This window comes from Mchenga conophoros, linkage group LG22 (assembly GCF_057382185.1).
Source record: "Mchenga conophoros isolate Kocher_MC1m ecotype Shallow Benthic linkage group LG22, M_conophoros_male_GT1.1, whole genome shotgun sequence".
Lineage (NCBI taxonomy): Eukaryota > Metazoa > Chordata > Actinopteri > Cichliformes > Cichlidae > Mchenga > Mchenga conophoros.
The window spans coordinates 8,835,575-8,856,315 of record NC_140546.1 but is presented as its reverse complement, the minus strand read 5'-3'; the positions used below and the strand labels follow the sequence as shown (position 1 = coordinate 8,856,315).

Genomic DNA, 20,741 nt, shown 5'->3' with positions numbered 1-20,741 from the left:
TGTTATTACCTGCAGGAAGTGTATCTCTGTAATCAGTTTTAACTTTCTGAAGAGCACTTATGCGTATATTTTTCCATCCCAGCATTCAAATCTTTCTTCCTCTTTCCTTCCCAGGTTTTACGTAATGATGTGCTGTCCCATCATGCCACAGTGGACACTGTGAACAACGCTGCCGCTGAGCTGCTGGAGTCCTCTCCTGGCGATGAGGCGGGCAACCTGAGGGATCAGCTCGATCAGCTCAACCAGAGCTGGGGGAGTCTACTGCTCAAAACCCAGGAGCGACAAAAACTGCTGGAGGCCGCCCTGCAGCAGGTACTGCAAAGAAGCAGAAAATTAGATCTGTGCTTGCTTTAGTTAGATTTAACTTGACTGGTAATTAACAAAATATATATTTCATAGTGATTGTTTAGATTGTTTTTGAGCTAGATGTAGATCTTATATCATCTGAATGGTTGTGAAGTGTTGATTGTGATGCTCTGTCATTAATTTCATCATAATAGGTCTATTTGATTGTTTCATGACATGATTTTCAGTTTAGGTTCAACTTGTTCATGCTTGTTGGTGTCTCACTGGTGTCTTTGTAGGCTGAAGGTTTCCATGGGGAGTTGGAGGAGTTCCTCCAGTGGCTGAGGAGGACCGAGAGCCAGCTGTCTGCCGCCAAGCCAACAGGCGGTCTCCCTGAAACCGCCAGGGAGCAGTTACAGCAACACATGGTAACGTTACACCTTCATACTCACATCATCAGGGACAATACACAGGCACACGTCACAGCCCACAGTGGTTAGACACATTGGTGTTATAACTCTGAAAAAGGGAAAAAAAAATACTTTATAGAATAAAAAATAAATAAACATTTAAGTACAGACTGGGATGTCTATGTGACGTCTTATCATGCTATCAGATATTGAGATTGGGCCATAACATCCACGTCACGGTAATAAAAACCAAAGTGAAACTAGCTGAATTCGATCTGCCGCGTGACTGAATTGTTAGAATTTATCAACGTTGCCAATTTACACCATTTAAAGTCTCTCTTGCATGTTTCTGAAGTGTTTTACGTCTCACATGTTGGAGTATTTTTGGTGCCTCTGTGAACAAAATAATTAACTGCTTAAAAACATTCATGTGTAGAGGAAGCATTTTAGGGTTTGTGTGACATTATGCACGTGTGCATTAGTTGTTGTTACTGCAGCTGAGGAATGCTTTCCTATCGCAGATCACAAACGAATGTTGCAAAAAAGTCTTCTGCACATATCTAATTCAGTGTTAGGACGGGATTCTGTAACAGTGCCGGAGTGCTTTGACTCCAAAATTTGTGCAGCTGCAGAGTATCGACTTACAAACGCACTCTTCATTTCACACAGAGAGACACTTGGCATATGGAGGCTATAAAAGTTTAATAGCTTGTATTGTTCTATAACGGCCTGTTAGACACGATGAAGCTCACCTTTTCATCATCTTCTGTTTGTGCTCTCGCTGTCTGCAGGAGCTCCAAGCCCAGGTGACTCTACGTGCAGAGCAGTACAATCGCCTGCTGGATCAGGGAGAGTCCATGCTGCTGGCTCGTGGAGGAGAAGAAGCAGGACCTGGTACCACCCAGACCCAGCAGAACCTGGCCATGCTGCAGAACAAGTGGGGCAGCCTCAACACCAAGATGGACGACCGCAGGGTAAATCTTTACGAATACACTTCTCTTTGTTTTGCTCATGTGTTCTGCAGCTCTTTCGTTAACTCTGAACTCTCGAAACTTTCCAGGCAAAACTGGACGAGGCCGTTTCTTTGGCCACGGGTTTTCAGACTTCTCTGCAAGACACCATCAACTGGCTGACCCAGGCTGAGCAGACCCTGAACATGGCCCAGCCCCCCAGCCTCATACTAGACACCGTCCTCTTCCAGATTGATGAGCACAAGGTAGCAACATTAAAAATACTTATCTTAGATCGCTTACTTTTCAGATCCTGTTTGTTTCTCGATATTGTCATGAACATGTTGTTTGCGTTGCGTGTAACTCTTTCCACCCTTTGTGTCTGTCCAGGTCTTTGTCAATGAGGTGAACACCCACAGAGAGCAGGTCCTGGCTCTGGAGAAGGCCGGCTCTCAGCTTCGCTTTGCCAGCCTGAAGCAGGACGTGGTTCTGATCAAGAACCTGCTGCTCAGCGTCCAGGCCCGCTGGGACAAGCTGGTCCAGAGGTCACTGGACCGAGGCCGACACCTGGATGAGGCCCGCAAAAGAGCCAAACAGGTAGAAACAGGCTCTTTAAAGATGGTTTGTTGCGGCTACATGAAGACCATTTAAACTTTTGTGTCAGTCTGAGGATTGTTTCAGCGCTGTGGTTTTCTCTCTTATATTGACTTTGACTAAAACTTCAGAAAAAAGTGCATTAAAACAAGTTTTCATCAAATTGTTTTCTTTAGTTCCACGAGGCCTGGAGGAAGCTGACAGACTGGTTAGAAGAAGCCGAGAAAAGGCTGGACTCAGAGCTGGAGATCTCCAACGAGCCGGATAAGATCAAAGTACAGCTGACAAAGCACAAGGTACAAGAAGAAAAATGCATCATCAAATATTCAGTTTTCTTTACTGCTCCATTTCCTGCTACAGTCTTTTCTCTCCCATCATTTTTCCGCCTCTCCAGGAGTTTCAGAAAGCACTGGGATCAAAACAGCCCGTCTACGACACCACGGTGAGGTCGGGGAGGGCCATGAGGGACAAAGCTCAGCTGCCTGCAGACACGCAGAAACTGGATAACCTTTTGGGAGAAGTTCGTGACAAATGGGACACCGTCTGCGGCAAGAGCGTGGAGAGGTAACGAGAAGATGAACACTGAAACTGGTGTGCTCGGCTTCACCGGACAGGTTTGCATTACTGTGAAAAATAAAATCTGTTGAGTAATAGCTGTCATCTTCTTTTCTCCATCAAGACAACACAAGCTGGAGGAGGCTCTGCTGTTCTCTGGTCAGTTTGCTGAAGCTCTTCAGGCTTTGGTGGACTGGCTGTACCGAGTGGAGCCTCAGCTAGCAGAAGACCAGCCCGTCCACGGGGACCTGGATTTGGTGTCCAACCTCATGGACTCGCATAAGGTGTGTATATTAGAACAAACAGAACTATACTGCTATGTGAACATGTGTGCTATGTTCACTCATGACTGGTAACTTTCCCACTTACAGGCTTTCCAAAAAGAACTGGGGAAGAGAACCAGCAGCGTTCAGGCTCTGAAGCGTTCGGCCCGTGACCTGATGGAGACCGGCCGCGATGACACAGCCTGGGTCAAAGTTCAGCTTCAGGAGCTCAGCAACCGCTGGGACACAGTCTGTGCCCTATCAGTCACCAAGCAGACGCGCCTGCAGCAGGCGCTCAAACAGGTCAGAAAGGCGGCTGCACAGCTGCTTTCACTGTCAAACTTTTCTCCACATTTTTCCGTAATCAGACAATCGCAGATCCATAAAAAAATGCTCTGTGTGCCTGTCAGGCGGAGGACTTTCGCACAGCGGTGCAGCTGCTCCTGGAGTGGCTCTCAGAGGCGGAGCAGACGCTTCGTTTCCGCGGCGTCCTCCCCGAAGAGGCGGAGACTCTGCAGGCGCTGCTCCACACACACCGGGACTTCATGGGCACAGTGGAGGAGAAGAGGACTGACGTGAACAAGGCTGCTGGCATGGGAGAGGGCATCCTGACCGTGTGTCACCCCGACTCCATCACCACCATCAAACACTGGATCACTATCATCAGGGCACGCTTCGAGGAGGTGACGAAGAAATAAATCAATATTTGTCACAAGTATTGCTTTGTTGTTGAGATTTCTGACTAATTAATAACCGTTTTCAATCTGCAGGTGCTGACTTGGGCTAAACAGCACGAGCAGCGGCTGGAAACGGCTCTGACCGAAGTGCTCAACAATGCCAACCTGCTGGAGGAGCTCCTGTCATGGCTACAGTGGGCTGAGACCACACTGGTCCAAAGAGACACTGAACCACTGCCTCAGGACATCCCACAACTCAAAAACCTCATCACAGAGCATCAGGTGAGTCCTTCAGTAGCCTCAGTGACTCATCAGTTGTTTGTCTTTTTACTAAACTCGCAGACGTAGTATTTTAATGTATTACACTCTAAGACTGACTATGTTTGGACGCACATTTGAGTTACTGTCTGTTGCTGTTTGCTGTACTCAGATGTTTATGGAGGAGATGACGAGGAAGCAGCCGGATGTCGACAAAGTGACAAAAACCTACAAAAGAAAGCCAGCCGAGCCTCCCAGCAGCCTGGCGGAGAGGAGAGGCGCTCGTAAGTCTCCTGTGTTTACCTCTCAGCGAACAAATATTATCATCTCCCACGTCTGTTTCACACTGACGCTAGTGAATGTGGTCGAAAGGTGCAGGTGCCGTTTCGTTTAGCTTTACCTGTTCTCTGCAGGAAAACACCAGCAGCAGCAACAGCAGCAGGCGGCCATGCAGGTTTCTGGGGGAAACCCACGACTCAACCAGCTGTGTGCCAGGTGGCAGCAGGTGTGGCTTCTAGCTCTCGACCGGCAGCGCAAACTCAACGATGCTCTGGACAGGCTGGAGGAGGTACATTAAATTTGGTCAAGCAAAGCTACCCACACTCACTAAACATTAAACTTTTTGTATTTTTTTTATTATTGTTGTTAATTAATTTTATTTGAAAAGGGACCATGCAGAGCATTAACATAAATATTGCCATTAAATGCTTTGTAGCAGAGTTAGCTTAAGCTAATTTGCATCTGTTGTGTACTTTGAATCCTAATTAATGCCACTGTTGTCCATTTTCAGCTCAAGGAGTTTGCCAACTTTGACTTTGACGTGTGGAGGAAGAAGTACATGCGCTGGATGAACCACAAGAAGTCCCGCGTCATGGATTTCTTCAGACGCATCGACAAAGACCAGGATGGCAAGATCACACGGCAGGAGTTCATCGACGGCATCTTGGCCTCGAGTACGAAGCTGCAGTGGTTTTGTTTTGTGTTTATATTGTTGTTTTGTTTTATATTTCAAAGACGGTAAATATCATATCTAATATCCTCAGAATTTCCAACCAGTAAGCTGGAGATGACGGCCGTGGCAGACATCTTTGACAGGGATGGAGACGGTTACATAGACTACTACGAGTTTGTTGCTGCTCTGCACCCCAACAAGGATGCCTACAGGCCGACCACTGACGCCGACAAGATCGAGGATGAGGTAAGAGGGAGCTTAGAAAAACGTCTCGCTATAAATTTAGCTCAAAACATGTCAGTTATTTACGTCTTGTCTGGTCTGTGGTTGTGCAGGTGACGCGGCAGGTAGCCCAGTGTAAATGTGCCAAGAGGTTCCAGGTGGAGCAGATAGGCGAGAACAAATACCGGGTAAGTTCAGCTTTATTTATCGATCTACTGTTAGAGATAAAATAAAGATTCAAATAATAACTTTTGGAAAAAAGATATTTTAACAGGAATTGTTTTAAAAAACTGGGTCAAAGGGGATTTACTTTGATTGTGTAGCAGTATGCAACCTTTTGAGGTTGCATATGAGGTCGAAGTAGTATAAACAAACACTCAGGTTCAAATTTACACCTAACACAAGAGTGGGTGTGACAGCACCCAAAATCAATGTTTAAACAAAGATTATTTTAATGTGTGAAGCGAACGAAGAGAAGGAAGTAGAAATCTAAGCATGACTGCTAAGATTTACCCGTGAATCCCATTTGACTCTGTTCTGATTGGTTCATTATTCATTACTGACTGTGACTGCACTTCATTAACTTCTCAACTTAACTTCACAGCATTTCACGCACGTGTGTCCATCTCACATCATGATAATCATGGTGTATTTAAGTGTTTACGCTGTCGCTGTCATAATATGTCATAACATCGATAGAACATGTTTATAACAACTGCGGGATGGCTGTCTTTTTCATCACAAAGCATTAATAATCCTGTAAATGCGACAGCACAGATACACACAGCAGGGTGGGAATTAGGAGCTGTAACTGAATTACTGTTGGACTGTAAAACCTGGTTCTCTGCAGGAAAAATGTGGAGTGAATCTTAAACTAGTTAACAGAGTTTTTGATGATGTCGTTCTAAATTTTATGTCACTGAAATACATTTTTGTTTAATTGTTGGGGATATTTAAATTCTGGGTTGTGAGGAGTAAAGTTTATTCAGTGTCTGAGAACCGCTGATATGGACCCGGAGCCAAAGTGTTTTCCTGTATTTGTTTTTATGAACGCCATAAAGATGAAAGACTTTAAAGACTGTGCTGTGGGAGATCATTGGCTGTATTGTAATCCTTTACCCTTTTGGAGGTAACAGCCAGTATTTTGGTACACCCAAGCATGCATGAATATTTTTTTATAAACCTTTACATTCATAGATCACCAGTAACCTGGTTAAAATCTGCCTTCTTATGTGGAAGATGTGTTTTCTTGGCATAAACACAGTAAAACCTTATTGAACCAAAAGCAAAAATACCTGTAAGAACTCAGTTTAAACAGTAATTTCTTCTAGTTTCAGAAACTATGCTTGCTTGGCTTGAAACTAAAATAAAATCAAAATAGAGGAGTAGATGTGAACCTAACTGTACGGGTCACCAAAAAACTGGACCAACATGAACAGATTAAGTGAAAAATGACTGAATATATTTAATTTTAATCCAAAATCTAACTACAGAGGAGGTGCCTTGTTACTGCACCTTTTAGGAAAATTCTCCGGACGTTGGTGTAGGGGTTAGCACTGGTTATTGATGAATTTAAATTGGCTGTAGTTATGAGGTAGATGAGGCGCTCTATGGTTAAATGTGTCTTGCAATATAAGCTGCTTGGTCAGTAAGACTAGAAAGTCATATAAATGTGAGTGCACTTGCATTATCTGTAGACTGAACTTCACACAACGTGGCAGACAGCAGCAGTCTGTGTGTGTCTGTGCAGCATTATACAGCAGACCTCAGCTCTGACCGTTTTCAGCAGCATTTCCTGGATCGGCCATCACTACCACTGCTACAGTTTGTGTCCACTCCATCATTACCCAGTGGGTAATGACATCCAGCGTCAGACTGCAGGACGCTGGGGATACTAATCGTCACAGTGTTTGTCTCTCTGCTCCTCTGTGTGTGTCTGGCTTCTCTTTTCTTCTCTGTCTTTGACTCCATCTCCTGTCTCGACTTCATCGTCACCCATTTTCACATCGCTGACGTAACTGCCGCACACGGCTTCTTTTTGCTTTCACCACTAATTGTGAGCCCAAGTTTGAGTTTTCCGAAAACACTGCACACAGATAAATGGCGTCCTTTCATACATCACAGATTCAAGTTGTCGGTATTTGTTGTTTCATTCTCTCTTTCTCTTCCCTTTGTCTTCCTCTGCTCCGTGTCTTCTGGATTTATTGTAGTTCTTCCTCGGAAACCAGGTAAAGTGACGTCCGCTGCTGCGAGTGGACGTGTGAAAGCTGCTTCCCCGTTCTCCACTGAAGGAGTGCACCGCTTCCTGTTTCCGTATACTTGAAGAAAATACCGTTATGATACAGTAAATCTGTATTTATTTAATTTTACGTTTTCAAGGAAGAAGCACTCCTTTGTGGCTTTGCAACGTGTAAGCGGGTTTCACCGTCCGCTCGTGTTTCTGCTGTGATTTGTTTGGTGTTGAGAGTGACAAATTGCACAATGCGAAGCTGGCGACAGTGACATGGCTGAAGGGGTAATTAGTGGTTCGGTGATATATAGTGTGCTTGGGACTGAAGCTGGGAAACAAATCAAGCTGCTTGGAGAGAGATCCAGAAAATTCCTTCTGTGCTGGTATCGCTTGGAGGTCTGCTTCGCTGGGCGGTTTGAAAAACAATAACACGTTAGAAAACTTCAAAGACTGAATATAAATACATGATTGATTTATATTGTGTGTGACGATGCGTGGATATGAGTGGCTGGGTGAACTGGGCTGAGATCTGTAACTTCTGTCAGTGCATGGTTTTTCTGTCAGTGCATGGAGTAGAAACGATGCTCAGATTTGGTACTTGGGCTTCTTGGTGTGATGGTTGTAAATCTTTAGAAACCAAATAGTTGTTTTTACTCATTAATTTTTTTCCCCCTGATTCCCTCTTCTGTTTCCACTCTTTTTGGCCCTTCTTCCCTCCGTTTTTATGTCACCTGCCCCAGTTTGGAGACTCTCAGCAGCTGCGTTTGGTGAGGATTTTGCGCAGCACGGTGATGGTGAGAGTCGGAGGAGGTTGGATGGCTCTAGACGAGTTTCTGGTCAAGAACGATCCATGCAGAGGTGAGCAAAGTGGGCACACAAACAGATCAGCCTCCTCTCATTTATACACACACACACGAGCCTGACCGATACTGGATTACAATGGGGCTTTTTTTTAGGCATATCAGCACAATTTCAATTTGACACATGCATTTTTGATTGGAAAAAAGTAAAAATAAATAATAAAAAGTAAATAATTAGCTGTGAAAAATAATTATATTGATTAGTGTATACACTGGAAATAATTCTGACATAATAATTCTACATTTTCACCTCAATTAAACTTAAATTAGATCTGCTTTGTTATTAGCATATATCTTATTCTTAGCTTTTATAATCAGAATTTGTTTGTTGGCAAACTTTTAAATTTATATGATTAACTTTCAGTTAGCACTCTACTAAACAACTTTTCATTATGTGTAGTGACGATTTTCAACATTTTATTTTTAGCTAAAACTTTTAATACACTATCTATACTTTAGCTTTGTGGCTAAGAATTTTAACTGCAAATCGTGCTTTTAGCTAATAACTTTTATAACTTTTTATTCCTGATTTTATTTAGAAACGTGTCAGTTATGATTAATACAATTTTTGATTCTTATATATTTTAAGCTAACTCAAACCATTAACTATAACTTTCAAGTTAGTAATTATGAACTTTTTAGCTTTAGCTAGCATTAGCATTAGTAAACTGTTAGCTCGTACGTTAAGCTGATATTTTCCAGCTTCTCATTCCTACTTAAATCTTTTTGTAACTGTTTATCTCTTAACAGTTAACTCCTAACCACATGTGTTAATTAGTTTTTTAATTTAATTCTTTTTCAAATGTTTATCTGTTATGTTTAAGCAACAGTTTAAACTTCCATTATGATTAGCTAACATTTTCCAACTTTATATTGATACTTTTATCTCTTTTAGTCATTTGTCTGTCAGGTTTAGTTGACAATTTATTTTATCTCATGATTCTAACTGCTTTTACATATATATATATTTTTTTTTTTTTTAAACTTTTTAAAATCTGATTAGATCATTTATGCAGTTTTATTATTACTAAGTATCAGTTCTTTTTAGTTTAGCTTTAGTTGTAGGCTTTAGGTCTGAAAAGGATCTTTAAAAAAGCCTCATCATTAAAACTTGAAGCCATTTATGGGGACTAAGATGCTTTTTTAAATGAATGGGGCACCATCTTGAGAAAAAATATCCAGTGGTATATATCGGTCAGGCACAAGCACTTAAGACACCATCACACCAAAGCAAACAAACCCTCAAAGATGTTTCTCAACATGTTTACAACGCCGAACACAAGTGGCTGAACGCAAACGGAGACAAAACACGAAATAAAGGACAAAACACACAAACCGACTCAAGTTTCTTTAGTTTTTCTGTCAGCAGGTGATGCAGTGAAGCGCACCGTCTCATTTTTCTATCCAGTGTTTTCTTCCAGTGACGTCGGTGTAATTGTTGTGCTCCTCGGAGTGGTGTTTCTCTCTCCCTGTCTCCATCTCTCTTCCCCAATCTGTCATTTCCCTCCGAGCCCATCCTCTGTCGATCCCAAAGGACTCAATCTTCATCATCATCTTATCTCGTCACGTTTTATTTCTGTATACACACACGTCCTCTCCTCGGCCTCTCTCTGTTCATTCTTTCTTAAATAAAAAACGTAGTATTGCATGGTGCATGATCCTCAGTTTCTCTTTATTCCCTTTCTTTTTTTTCCCTCTCTCCCTTTTTTCTCTCTTCTCAGTGCAACATCCAGGAATAAAGATTCTCCGCTCCGATTCGAGTAGCTCCATCTCATCTCGTATAGGTTGGATTTCTCCTCTCTCTCTCACGCTTTCTCTTAGCTGCCTGTGTTTCCTCCGTCTGGTTTGGTTTTGATTGTTTTTTTGTGTTCCCCTGGGCTTCCACCTTTCTTTTTTTCCTCTTCTTCTTCATTCTTTTTTTGTTGCTCTTATCTTTATCGTTCTCCCCTTTCTCTTCTTCTTCCTTGGTTTGGTGGTTTGGCCTTATTGCTGTGCCTTGCTGACTGTGATCACCTGACTAACATTATGTCTCCCCACTGTTCCTCCCCTACTGTTGCTGCTGGCTCCAGCCCTGAAATCCTGATCTGTTCCCTTTTTCCAACACCTTTCAGGGGTCTCCGACACTCGTCCGGACCCCAAGAGTTCAGCTGTGTGTGTGTTTGTGTGTGTTTAGGGCTCGTGTGTATCTAAAGCTGTTTTTTAACAGATTGGTTAAACAGTCTTAGGATTGTGTGTGTGTGTGTGAGAGAGAGACTTTCTTCATTCCACTTCCAGCATGCAGTTATTTCACGTTGTCTCTTGTGTCTCTTAGTGACAGTCACTCCTGGCTATTTCTGCTGCCGAGGTATCTACACTTCCTCTCTGTCTCTCACTCACCATCCATCCATCCATCCATCCATTCATCTCCATCTTTAACCACAGCTGTCCTCTGTGTGTCTATATATGTGTGTGTACACGTGTGTGTGCTCTTTATAACCGTGGTCAGGTTTGTGCGTTGAAGGCATTCATGTCAGTCCCGTCTGTGTGGCACATGTTTGCGTCATGCTTTCCTCACTCACAGTAAAAAGCAGGATTTGGCCAACCCCCTGGTCTTTAGATGTAACTCGAGGTTTGCTGATTTCTACAAAGTAAATCCGTAAATAAGACATTATTGAGACAAGAAGAGAGCGTGTGTAAAACTAAATGAATAAACACAGAAAAAAAATACAGCGGTCACTATGAGTACTAAGTAAAGACAGAGCTGCTCTTTTGTCTGCTTCGTAGAGAAGAACGTAAAAACTCTTGATTTGTAGGAGAAAAATATTGGTGTCTTAGACCTGGGCGTGGCCAGCCTGGGTTTCTAATAACGCTGGCTTTCCAACGCGGCTCCTTTAAATGTGATGGCTGGTTGGTGGGAGACACAATTACAGGGTGCACCTGGCTGGCTGGCTTTGAGGGGGGACATAATTACAGGGTGCACCCGTTTAATTGACTGGCCTTGCTATTCAGTTGCTCGGGACGAGCTAGCTACAGCCCTCCTCTCCTTCTTCTTCTTTTTAAGATTTTTTCCACTCTTTTCTTTCACTCCATTTCTCCTCCACTCTGAATCTGTGTCCTCTCTCCCTCTCTCTCTCTTTCTTTCTGTATTTATTTGTTCTCTCTTGAACCCTCCCGTTGTCCTCGGTCTCTCCACTCTCTCTTTTTGTGGCTGGCTTCTCCAGGCTTGCTGTTGTCTGCTGGGGCTGCTGCACCACTTTTTGTCCAAGAATGCCGCTGAGTGTTTTTTGAAGACGGGAGAAACCCTGAATCTCTGGGTTCTCTCCTGCTAAGCATAAACCAGGCATGACCCCCACATGTATTTATACACAATCTGTGTGTATACAGCAGAGCTGAGATGCTCCTTTGCAGCAAGAAGTGAAAAACTACTTGAGATCTTGTTGACAAACAGCATAAGAGCAGCTGCACTTTGCTTCCAGCGCGCTCAGACGATTTTAAGCAGATACGCAACGAAAGTGTGGCACTCAGTCACAGTTTGCAGATTATGAGAGCAGAGACGCGTGCTGTTGCTTAAGGAGTTATTTAAGGAGGAGTCTTTCACTTTTATATGTGATCTATAGAATAGTCTATCAGTCTTATTTCTCTGTTTACAGCATCAGGAAGCAGCGAGTGGGCTGCTGTCAGTACCTGTAAAGTTTGCTCATACAGGTGTTACGAAGCATGCATGGTGGCCTGCTTCTTAGCCACACAATTAAACTACCTGTTTATTCAGTTTTATTTTTTTGGCATAAACATTACATTTCCAATAATATTGATAGTTTCCCTTTATTTCATAAATGATGTATCAAACTGATTTGCAATGTGGCCCCCTGCTGGGTGAGAACAGTACTGCAGGTGGGCCTCAAGAAGTTATTTACAATAAAGGAAAATAAGTTTGAAATAACCACCAAGTTTTATAGACTTTCTCTGAAGCAATGGCATTGTGTCTCCGAACTCGTGTCCACCAGTGTCGATGACTAGCTGACTTTCGTTGCGTATCGCAGTAATTAATTTGCTCCCACCTTTGCACTCAAACAAAACACGCCCCTCGCTCGCCTCCCACCTTAAAAATGACTCAACCGAAGTGCACTTAACAGTCCCTCAGTCCCCGAAACCCCACCCGACCAAACACCTGCTCTGCTCACGCGCACTCTCAAAGAAACATGCACCGACTCTGACGTCTGCAGCCAAGGAAGCACTGACTTTCTCCCTCACTCTGCTCGCTCCCTCTGCCGCCCCCTGCTGGAGGAAACCTCCAAGCCGACTCGAACCCAGACTCATTGTTCCCTTCCCTGTCCGTCTCTTTATGTCCAGCTCGAGGTCGCACCAACCTGGAGCTAAGGGAGAAGTTCATCCTTCCTGAAGGAGCGTCTCAGGGTCTGGCCGCCTTCCGGTCCCGGGGCCGTCGCTCCAAGCCGGGCTCTCGGAACGCCTCGCCCACCCGCTCCTCTTCCTCGGCCTCCCACAGTGGAGCTTCCCTCCCCTCTGCTCCCTCTGCCCCAGCCACCCCGACGGCCTCTGCATCATCCAGGGTAAGGTTTTTCCCTCGAGTCATTACACAGCATTAATGACAGAGCAGGGATATAAGCACTGAGTAATAAACATTTACAGTAAATTTTGAACTAATAGTGGTTTAAAAGTTGGTTTTGTAACACTTTTAAGTAATATTCAAAATACTAGAAAATATGGTTAAACACACATCTGATACTATCATAGGAAATGAAACTTCTTATTACTTGATCAAGTTATCTACCCAAAACATTAAAAGCCTTGAATCCCACTGCACATGCTGAAATGTGCTTGTTACTTAAAAGCAAACATTCTGCATGAAGTGTAGAAGTGCCCTCGACCTAAAGATATAAAAGATGGCCTTGGCAGTATGAAGTTAGTTTTCAGACGTAATAAACGTAGCGTTGATCTTACTGAGAAATCAGGGAACGCTGTCAGACACGCCTTAAAGCATGCCCTACTTTAACCACCTGTTTTATTCTGGTTAGGGAATGTCAAGAAAAACAAATGTAATTTTTGCTATATATTACTTAATAACTTTGGTGTAATATGAAAGGGGGAGCTCTTTGTCAGTAGGAAAGTCCAAAATTTATGCTTTTAAATTTTCCAGAGCTGGCTGATCGGCCTTTCCAAGGAGTCTCCCCCTAGAGCGAGGGTGGGGAACTCCAGGCCTCAAGGGCTGTGTCCTCCAGGTTTTAAATATCCGCCTGTGTCAACTCACCTGAATCAAATGATTAGCTCATTATCAGCTCTGGAGAACTTCAAGACATGTTGAGGAGGTATTTTAAATCAGCTGTGTTCAAGCTGTGATCAAGGATGCATCTAAAACCTGCAGGACACTGGGCCTTGAGGCCTGGAGTTCCCTGACCCTTCCCTAGGGTCCCTAGATTTTTGTAGCTCTCTCACACACACACACACACACACACACACACACACACACACACACACACACACAGTCTTTCATGCTCATCTTCTGTTGTGTGTTGGAGTGTTTGTTAAATGGAAACATCGTCATTGTCAGGACAAACAGACCATTGTTATTTCTTAGTGTCGTCATCTGATGTCAGTGATGTTTCTGTTTGTCATGTGAACGCTGTGTGTGTGCGAGGTGGTGCACATTTGTAACTGTGTTTTTATGCATTGTAACACATTTGTTGTCATCCTCCTGTTGTTTGTCAGAAATCACCGCATCCCTAACTGTGAAATTTTATGTTTTGTTCTTTTTTTCTTTCATCTTTTTGCCTTTTCCCCACGTTCCTCTTATTCAACCCTGCTAACCTCGCTGCAAACGTGTCCTTCCTGCATTGATGCGGTCTCTCTTTATGGGAAAAAAAATGAATGATCCACTCTTACACATTAATCTGCTGCGCTGAACTGTCCATCCAATGTCCCCACACCTCCTCCCCACACCCCCTCCTTCATTTGCTTCTTCCCTACGCTGCTTTGCTCTCCTCCACCCTTCCTTCCTTCCTTGCTTCCCTTCCTCCCTTCAGTCGTCCCATACTCACTCGCGTGACTATGCCAAGCCCTGGCTGGCACACAGTAAAACTCCAACGCCAACCAAGTGCCACTGCTGCCCAGATCTCGGTCACAGCCACACCACTCCTGGGCATGAGGTAACACACCCACCCACCCAACCAACTCCCCTGCCCCACCCAACCCCACTCCACTGAACGCGCTAATGCACTAATGCACACTTGCAGGTGCTCTCACATGGGAAGCTTTACTTTGGCTGGGGTGATTTTGAGCTTTGCTTGAATTGTTTTGGTTTTTTTTGTGTCAAAATAGGAGAATAAGGATAAAACCTGCACAGTTTAGTGCATTTATTTATCATTTCTCAGCTGAGTCGCTTCATTTCTTTAACTGAAATGACAGTAAAATTATTATTTTGTGGCTTTTAACTCTTGATTAGATAAAAGCAAGTTGATGAGATATCCTCTGTATTAAAAAAAGAGCAAATAATAAAGAAAAAAAATTAAAGGACTAATCAGCAGATTTATTACATATAGTTTCATGTGGTCACATAGTTTTATAAACACATACCTTCACAATTAATAGTAGTGTTTAATATAGTGTTCATATGTTGTTGGTGTTTTTGTGTTTAACACGTTTCTTTGTGTTGTTTATTATTTATTTGTAGATCTGTTTTTGTTCATGTCCATGTGGATGTGATATGTTGTGTTAAATCCCCTGTGTGTGTGTGTGTCTGTGTGCGTGTCTAAAGTGATAACAATGAAATTATCCTCAGCTGACGTCTGCCATGTGCTCCTGCAGGGGGCGCCATCTGGGTCCAAGTTAAAGAGACCGACCTTCCACTCGAGCCGAGGCTCGCTAACCGGGGAGAACGGTGGAACGACGCACACCAGCAAACCATCGCGGACGGGTGAGACACCAGCCATGTGTCCTGGCTACTTATCTACTTCATTAAGGAAGACCTGCTAATTGCAAGCTCTATATTTTTATTCATTAACTCTACTAGATTAGCTTTGCAGGACTCACAGTTCAAAGTAAGCCCCTGTCCCTGCTAAGACCAGACTTACCAGGAGGTTTGATTGTAAAGTGGGTGGGGCTTCTCTCCTTGAATGCAGGGCAGGTTTTAAAATTCCTACTTCTGTGACCAACAGACGTCAGCGAATGTGTTAATTCACAGCCAATTCACAGCATTGTTGCTGCTGAGATATTTACTCTCAGATAACTGAATTCAGTTCTACTCATAAATTTGTGTCAACATCTGAGACTAAAACGTAAAATATGCCAAAAACTGCAGTTCCTCTAACGGCCACTTGGAGGCTGTCCCCTGAAGTGAGTTAGCCTCCATGCACTCCAGGGTTAAAATGTCCAGCGTTACAGCAGAAAGAAACATGAGTCATAGTTTTCCCCTTCATGGCAGCTGTTCACTGAGTGATTTATGTTGTGAAGTCACCTGTTGATGTTGTAGTAGACTAATTATTTCGGTAACTTCTGCAGCATTTTAACGCGGTTATATGTCAAATAATAATAGCTTAATTGCACTAATAGGCCATGTCCAAAAGGTTTATGCACAGGTTGTTACTGAGAGTGAAATACTAGTATTTTATTTGCCTGTTAAGATTCATTATTGGGTGTCTGTGTCTAGTCCATAAATTAAGCTTACAAACCAGGCTAGCTACTGTTAGCCAACAGTCTGCAGCAGTCTGCCCTTTTCGTACAAATATGGCTACTCTGACCCCACAAAAAGCCAAGATGATGACAGCTGTGGTTGAAGATCAAAGAAAATTCACAAACCACTGGGTGACATCAAAGAGGCTGCGTCTATCTTGTATATGCAGTCTGTGGTCTCGGCCAACCCACAGACATGGCAGCCTCCACAGCCACAGTGCTGCAAACTAAATGTGAATCTGCACAAATGCATGCTCTGCTTTTGTCAGCACATTTTTACTGTCTTTTTTTTTCTCGTTTCCCTCTTTTCTCCTGTTAGATCCCAAGCGAGGGGGGTCCACAGCCAGCGGTCCCACCAGCCGAGCCGGCAGCCGAGCCGGCAGCAGGGCCAGCAGTCGCCGTGGCAGCGACGCCTCAGACGCATCAGAGCTCCAGGACGCTCGGTCCGTCTGCTCCGACACTTCAGATACCCCGCGACGACCGGGCAGTGGGGCCAAACCCTCCAAGATCCCCACCATCTCCAAGAAGACCCCCAGCCCAAAAACCCCGGGATCTGCGAAGAAATAAACCCACCCACAGAGAAACTGGAGGAACTTGCAGTGGGTGGGCCACTATTATCTGCCATTTTGGGTGTACCAGCGTCACTCTGAGCATCCATCCATAGGGCTTGTCTAGAATGTGTGCACTATGACTGATACTTTCCAGGAGAAAGAAGGAGGTGGATGAGCTGAGTGAATCTCCGTCTCGTTCTTTCCCCAGCCGACTGAAAACCTGCACAAGAGGAGAAGATTCTGGTCTGGCGGTCTCAGGCCAGAGTCTGTGGGGTGAAAAAAAAAGACTGTTCCCCTTTAAGAAGCGACCCCAGTTTGCCTTCCAGTCTCCTGCTTCGTCTTTCAGAAGTTCCCCACCAGCGAGGAACCAAACACAGACCGACCCGATGTGATGCTGCCTTACTTTGTGTTACAAACTCCTGTCCCGATCAGACACACAAACACACATTTTAACACAGAGCCGGTGCAGGGAGTGGGACACGCCGCCACCGCCGCCGCCACAGCTACAAAAACAAAAAAAGCTCAAGTGGCATTCAGGAAAAAAAAAAAAAAAAGAAGAAGGAATTTGTGGGTTATTATTTTGGCTTGTGGGCCAGATGCCTCAGCGATGAGTTAAAAAAGAAAATATGCAACGACTGCCATGTCGCTTCCCCTGCGTTGGTTGGCGAGAAAAAGAGTCACCTCAGCAGATCTACGGAGGCGGGAAACGCTGTCTGGCTCCCACAGCGGCCAACCTCAGACTCGGAGGATCGGCGGTGGCGCTGCTGCAGCTGAGGGCAAACTCTCACACACTCAAACGCCGCAGAGCCGACTCCTCCCGACCGCTGGAACGTTAAGACGGGCCTCGCGGGTGTGCGTCTCGGCGGTTTTGTCACATGTCTGCGTTACAATCCGACACACACAGAAATAAGAAATCACAAACTGGCAATAGAGAGGACTATTTTTATGGCGACACACTCAACTAACAGCACATTACTGACAATACACGACATGCGTAACCTGACGTAAACGAGCGCGTTCGGAGAGTCCGACAACCAGCATGCACTAATTGTCTCTTCCTCTGCAGCCCAGCAGCACATACGCGCACTCTCAAACTCAAAAGGTGTGTGCGCGCATGTGTGTGTCGCGTGTGTCTTTCTTATAGGAAAGAATAAAGGTCAATGACTTGAGTCACTGTATGCAAACGTTTAATTTGCGAATGTCTTTTTGTTTTTTTTCTTCTCGTTGTTTTCTGGTTAATTTATAATCCAGTTTTGTTTTCTAGCTTGAGAGAAAGATCTATTTATTTTTCACGTCATATCACCGTTGGCAGAGAGTGATTTAGTATTATGGTGAAAGTTTTTTTTCTCTTTTTTGTACCGAGAAGATGCCCACTCCGCTGTTTCGACGTGATCTGTGTGTAACGTGTGTTTCTACTCTGTTGTAACATGACATCATTCACTAGGTCGCTGATTCTAGTGGCAGCCTTTTTGTTACATTTTCTTTAAAGCTAATGACTACAGTTTTCCTGACCACGACCAAAGGGGGTTGCCCTTCATGTGTAGAGAGAACTACAAATATGAATGACAGGGGACCTGGGCTGAGCGGACCAATGAGAGCGGGCGTCCTCCCTCGTGTCCCTCCCCAGCGTCTCTTCTTCTAGGCTTTTCTTTTTTTTTTTCCAAATGCTCCATCTTTGGCGGGGCTCGAGTTTGTCTCTGTGTTATCTCGGTGTAAGAGATGAAGTTTATGAAAACTAATGAATTTACAATAAGGAAGAAGAAGAAGACATCATAAGGTGATTTTTATTTATTTATTGTCTCTCTGAGGGGGGAGGGATCGGGAGACGAGTCCACCACCTTTTGATGCTGTGCTACTCTGTGTGATAAGAACATGGAGGGAGGGGAGGGGGTGTTACTATGAGTCACTTGTGTAAAATTAAAACAACAAAAAAAAACTAAAATTATAAACAATTTTTTTGTTCTGTTTTTGTATTAAAATTATGCTTGCAGTAAAACCTCTTGTCTTTTGCGTCTGTGTATGTAAGAGCAGCTGAGTTTGATGTGTGAATGTGACCCGAAGCACCCACAACTTATTAGTTATTATTAATATAAGCAAGAGGTCACCGGTCCCAACAACTCCAACCTGAACTGAAGCCCTGATTTATGCACCAGGTCAGGGGCATCAAACATGTGGCTCATATGCATCAGCAGATGACTTTGCTGTAAATTTCAGACTTTGCAATCATAAATCATAGAAAATTCTCAGTGCTCTGCTGTTCTGTGTGTTCTAATGCATGAACTACACAAAACCCCTTTAAAGGTGTTTCCTGATCTCTACGAGGTATTTAATCTTATCCAAAGTCCTAGAAGCAACACTAATATGTGTGTGTTCACTTATTTAAAGCATTAAACATCTAAAGTAACTTTAATTTTAATGATCATCCGTACATAAAGGTTTCACGTTTATGATCACTGGACGAACCTGATTTAAAAGCTGCCCCAAGATAAGGTTTTAGTTGGAGGTTATTCTGCTAGCACCAAATCTGCCCCACTGCACAACTGAGCTGGGATGTTTGAGTGCCAGGACACTCTCATAGCTCTGGTCATAAAGAAATAAGAGCCATACTGTTGTTAAGGGCAAGAGTACTCTGATCATTTGATCTGTAAACGGGCAGTTTATTAAATCTGCTCCCAAAATACCTCTTTACACTACAACAGGGGTCTTAAACTTGTGGCCCAGGGGCCACTTGCGGCCCACCTCACCCCTACTTGCGGCCCTTATATTGACCTGAAGAAATGTAATGCAATTTGGCCCCAGAAGTAACTTTTTTGTCAGGGAGGATTTGTGTATTGTTGAGTGCAATGTTAAAATAAAGTCTTTAAAAGTAAAAAATGATTTAATATGAAGGCAACATGAGCAGAGAGCACAAACGTGTTGAGGGATTGGCCGTGTTAGTTCAGTGAGAGAGTCCAAAACTAACGTGCACACTTATGTCTGCATTTTTGTTTTGTTAAATACAAACAAATTTATAGCAGAAGTGCTGCCACGTGTCTGGCCAGAAAGAGTAGCCATTGGTTTATTTAGTAGTTCAATGAAAAGCTTCAGTTCAGTAAGAGGTGAGAGAAAAAATGTGTTCACGTTTGCAGTTTTGTCTTGTTACACAATATTTGAAAAATTAACAAAACACTAGATTTTTGGAAATATTTGTGGGAGTTTTCTTGTTTGTTTGGGGTCTTTTTGTACTGCATGAACAATGAGGTGACCGTGCCAGCAGTGGCTCACAGCTCATTGAAGTTTGAGACCCCTGCACTGCAAGAATGGAAGCCGTGTGGCTTTTATGCATGGCTTTAACTAGCCCCGCCCACCTAAATTCAAACTCCCAAAGACCAGAGAGTCAGATACTCCTGCACTGAATGACTGACCATTTAAAAAAATAATAACTGCACTCGATAAATGGATAATATTTCTTCATTTACATGATATTAAAAATGAAAGTCTGCTGATTTTGTGAGATGGGTAGCATCACTTGGTCAGTTAGGGGTATTTTTGTGAGTACATTGACTCTTTTTTCAGGTCTTAAAGTGATGTTTCCAGCTTGTTTTCCTTGTTTTTTGTTATCATTAGTTTTTATTTAAGGATTTCTAGTCTAATTAATGGAAAAGGCCTTTAAGTCTCCGATTTCTCTGGTTTGCATGTGCGTGCCCACACTCACTCACTCACTCATGCAGACAGCGGCCCACAGACACCGGACATTCTTAGGTAATTACGCTGTTACAGATAAGGGCACGCCCGACTGGATCGTCTCTCCTGTACACGATGAGTCGCTAACCCCAGGGGAGGAGGTGGTGGAGTAAGTAATCTCAATAATCTGAGCTCCCTCCTCTCGGTCCTGATGTGTTTCTTGTCGTGTTCAAGCTCCCCAGTTTGTGTCGGTGTGAGACGGCGATGGAGGATTTGAAAATAACTCCGTCCTGTTTATTTGGTGGTTCCACCGGAGATGATGAGGTCTGAGTCCACCCTCTGCAGCTGTGTGTACACTCACACTCGCACTCCTCTCATTTTCTGTCCACTCTCAATCCATCTACGCCCGTCCTGCCTGCAGTCCATCTGTCATCCCAGACTGCTCCCTCTGATGACAGTCCTCGCTCTGTTCCACCACTTCTGTCTCGCAGGAATGTCATTTTTCATTTATGCTGGGTTTGTATGGTTTTGAGGGCACTCGGGCACATTTTTTTCCTCTCTCTCCTCTTTAACTCCCTGTTTGTTCTTTCACCTCCGCCTCTTCATCTC

The 20,741-nt window shown here is 43.8% G+C and overlaps 1 protein-coding gene across 10 annotated transcripts in view; it reads left to right on the top strand.

The window, feature by feature from the left end:
• The window catches only part of macf1a (microtubule actin crosslinking factor 1a), a 231,165-nt gene extending 212,700 nt beyond the window's left edge, over nucleotides 1-18,465 (top strand). For 3 of the 10 annotated variants that reach the window (XM_085263533.1, XM_085263527.1, XM_085263534.1), the window contains 24 exons: nucleotides 115-312; nucleotides 585-713; nucleotides 1,487-1,669; nucleotides 1,756-1,911; nucleotides 2,036-2,242; nucleotides 2,416-2,535; nucleotides 2,634-2,803; nucleotides 2,919-3,078; nucleotides 3,166-3,360; nucleotides 3,468-3,740; nucleotides 3,828-4,016; nucleotides 4,165-4,276; nucleotides 4,406-4,560; nucleotides 4,783-4,945; nucleotides 5,036-5,190; nucleotides 5,280-5,354; nucleotides 7,377-7,394; nucleotides 8,137-8,254; nucleotides 9,978-10,040; nucleotides 10,568-10,600; nucleotides 12,586-12,803; nucleotides 14,274-14,396; nucleotides 15,055-15,163; nucleotides 16,238-18,465. In XM_085263533.1, the coding sequence (XP_085119659.1) occupies nucleotides 115-312; nucleotides 585-713; nucleotides 1,487-1,669; nucleotides 1,756-1,911; nucleotides 2,036-2,242; nucleotides 2,416-2,535; nucleotides 2,634-2,803; nucleotides 2,919-3,078; nucleotides 3,166-3,360; nucleotides 3,468-3,740; nucleotides 3,828-4,016; nucleotides 4,165-4,276; nucleotides 4,406-4,560; nucleotides 4,783-4,945; nucleotides 5,036-5,190; nucleotides 5,280-5,354; nucleotides 7,377-7,394; nucleotides 8,137-8,254; nucleotides 9,978-10,040; nucleotides 10,568-10,600; nucleotides 12,586-12,803; nucleotides 14,274-14,396; nucleotides 15,055-15,163; nucleotides 16,238-16,485 (3,570 nt within the window). In that variant the 3' untranslated portion in view covers nucleotides 16,486-18,465. The remainder of the gene's footprint in view (nucleotides 1-114; nucleotides 313-584; nucleotides 714-1,486; nucleotides 1,670-1,755; nucleotides 1,912-2,035; nucleotides 2,243-2,415; nucleotides 2,536-2,633; nucleotides 2,804-2,918; nucleotides 3,079-3,165; nucleotides 3,361-3,467; nucleotides 3,741-3,827; nucleotides 4,017-4,164; nucleotides 4,277-4,405; nucleotides 4,561-4,782; nucleotides 4,946-5,035; nucleotides 5,191-5,279; nucleotides 5,355-7,376; nucleotides 7,395-8,136; nucleotides 8,255-9,977; nucleotides 10,041-10,567; nucleotides 10,601-12,585; nucleotides 12,804-14,273; nucleotides 14,397-15,054; nucleotides 15,164-16,237) is intronic. The other 7 variants (XM_085263535.1, XM_085263528.1, XM_085263536.1 and 4 more) reach the window with 5 other exon arrangements.
• The last annotated feature ends 2,276 nt before the right edge of the window (nucleotides 18,466-20,741 follow it).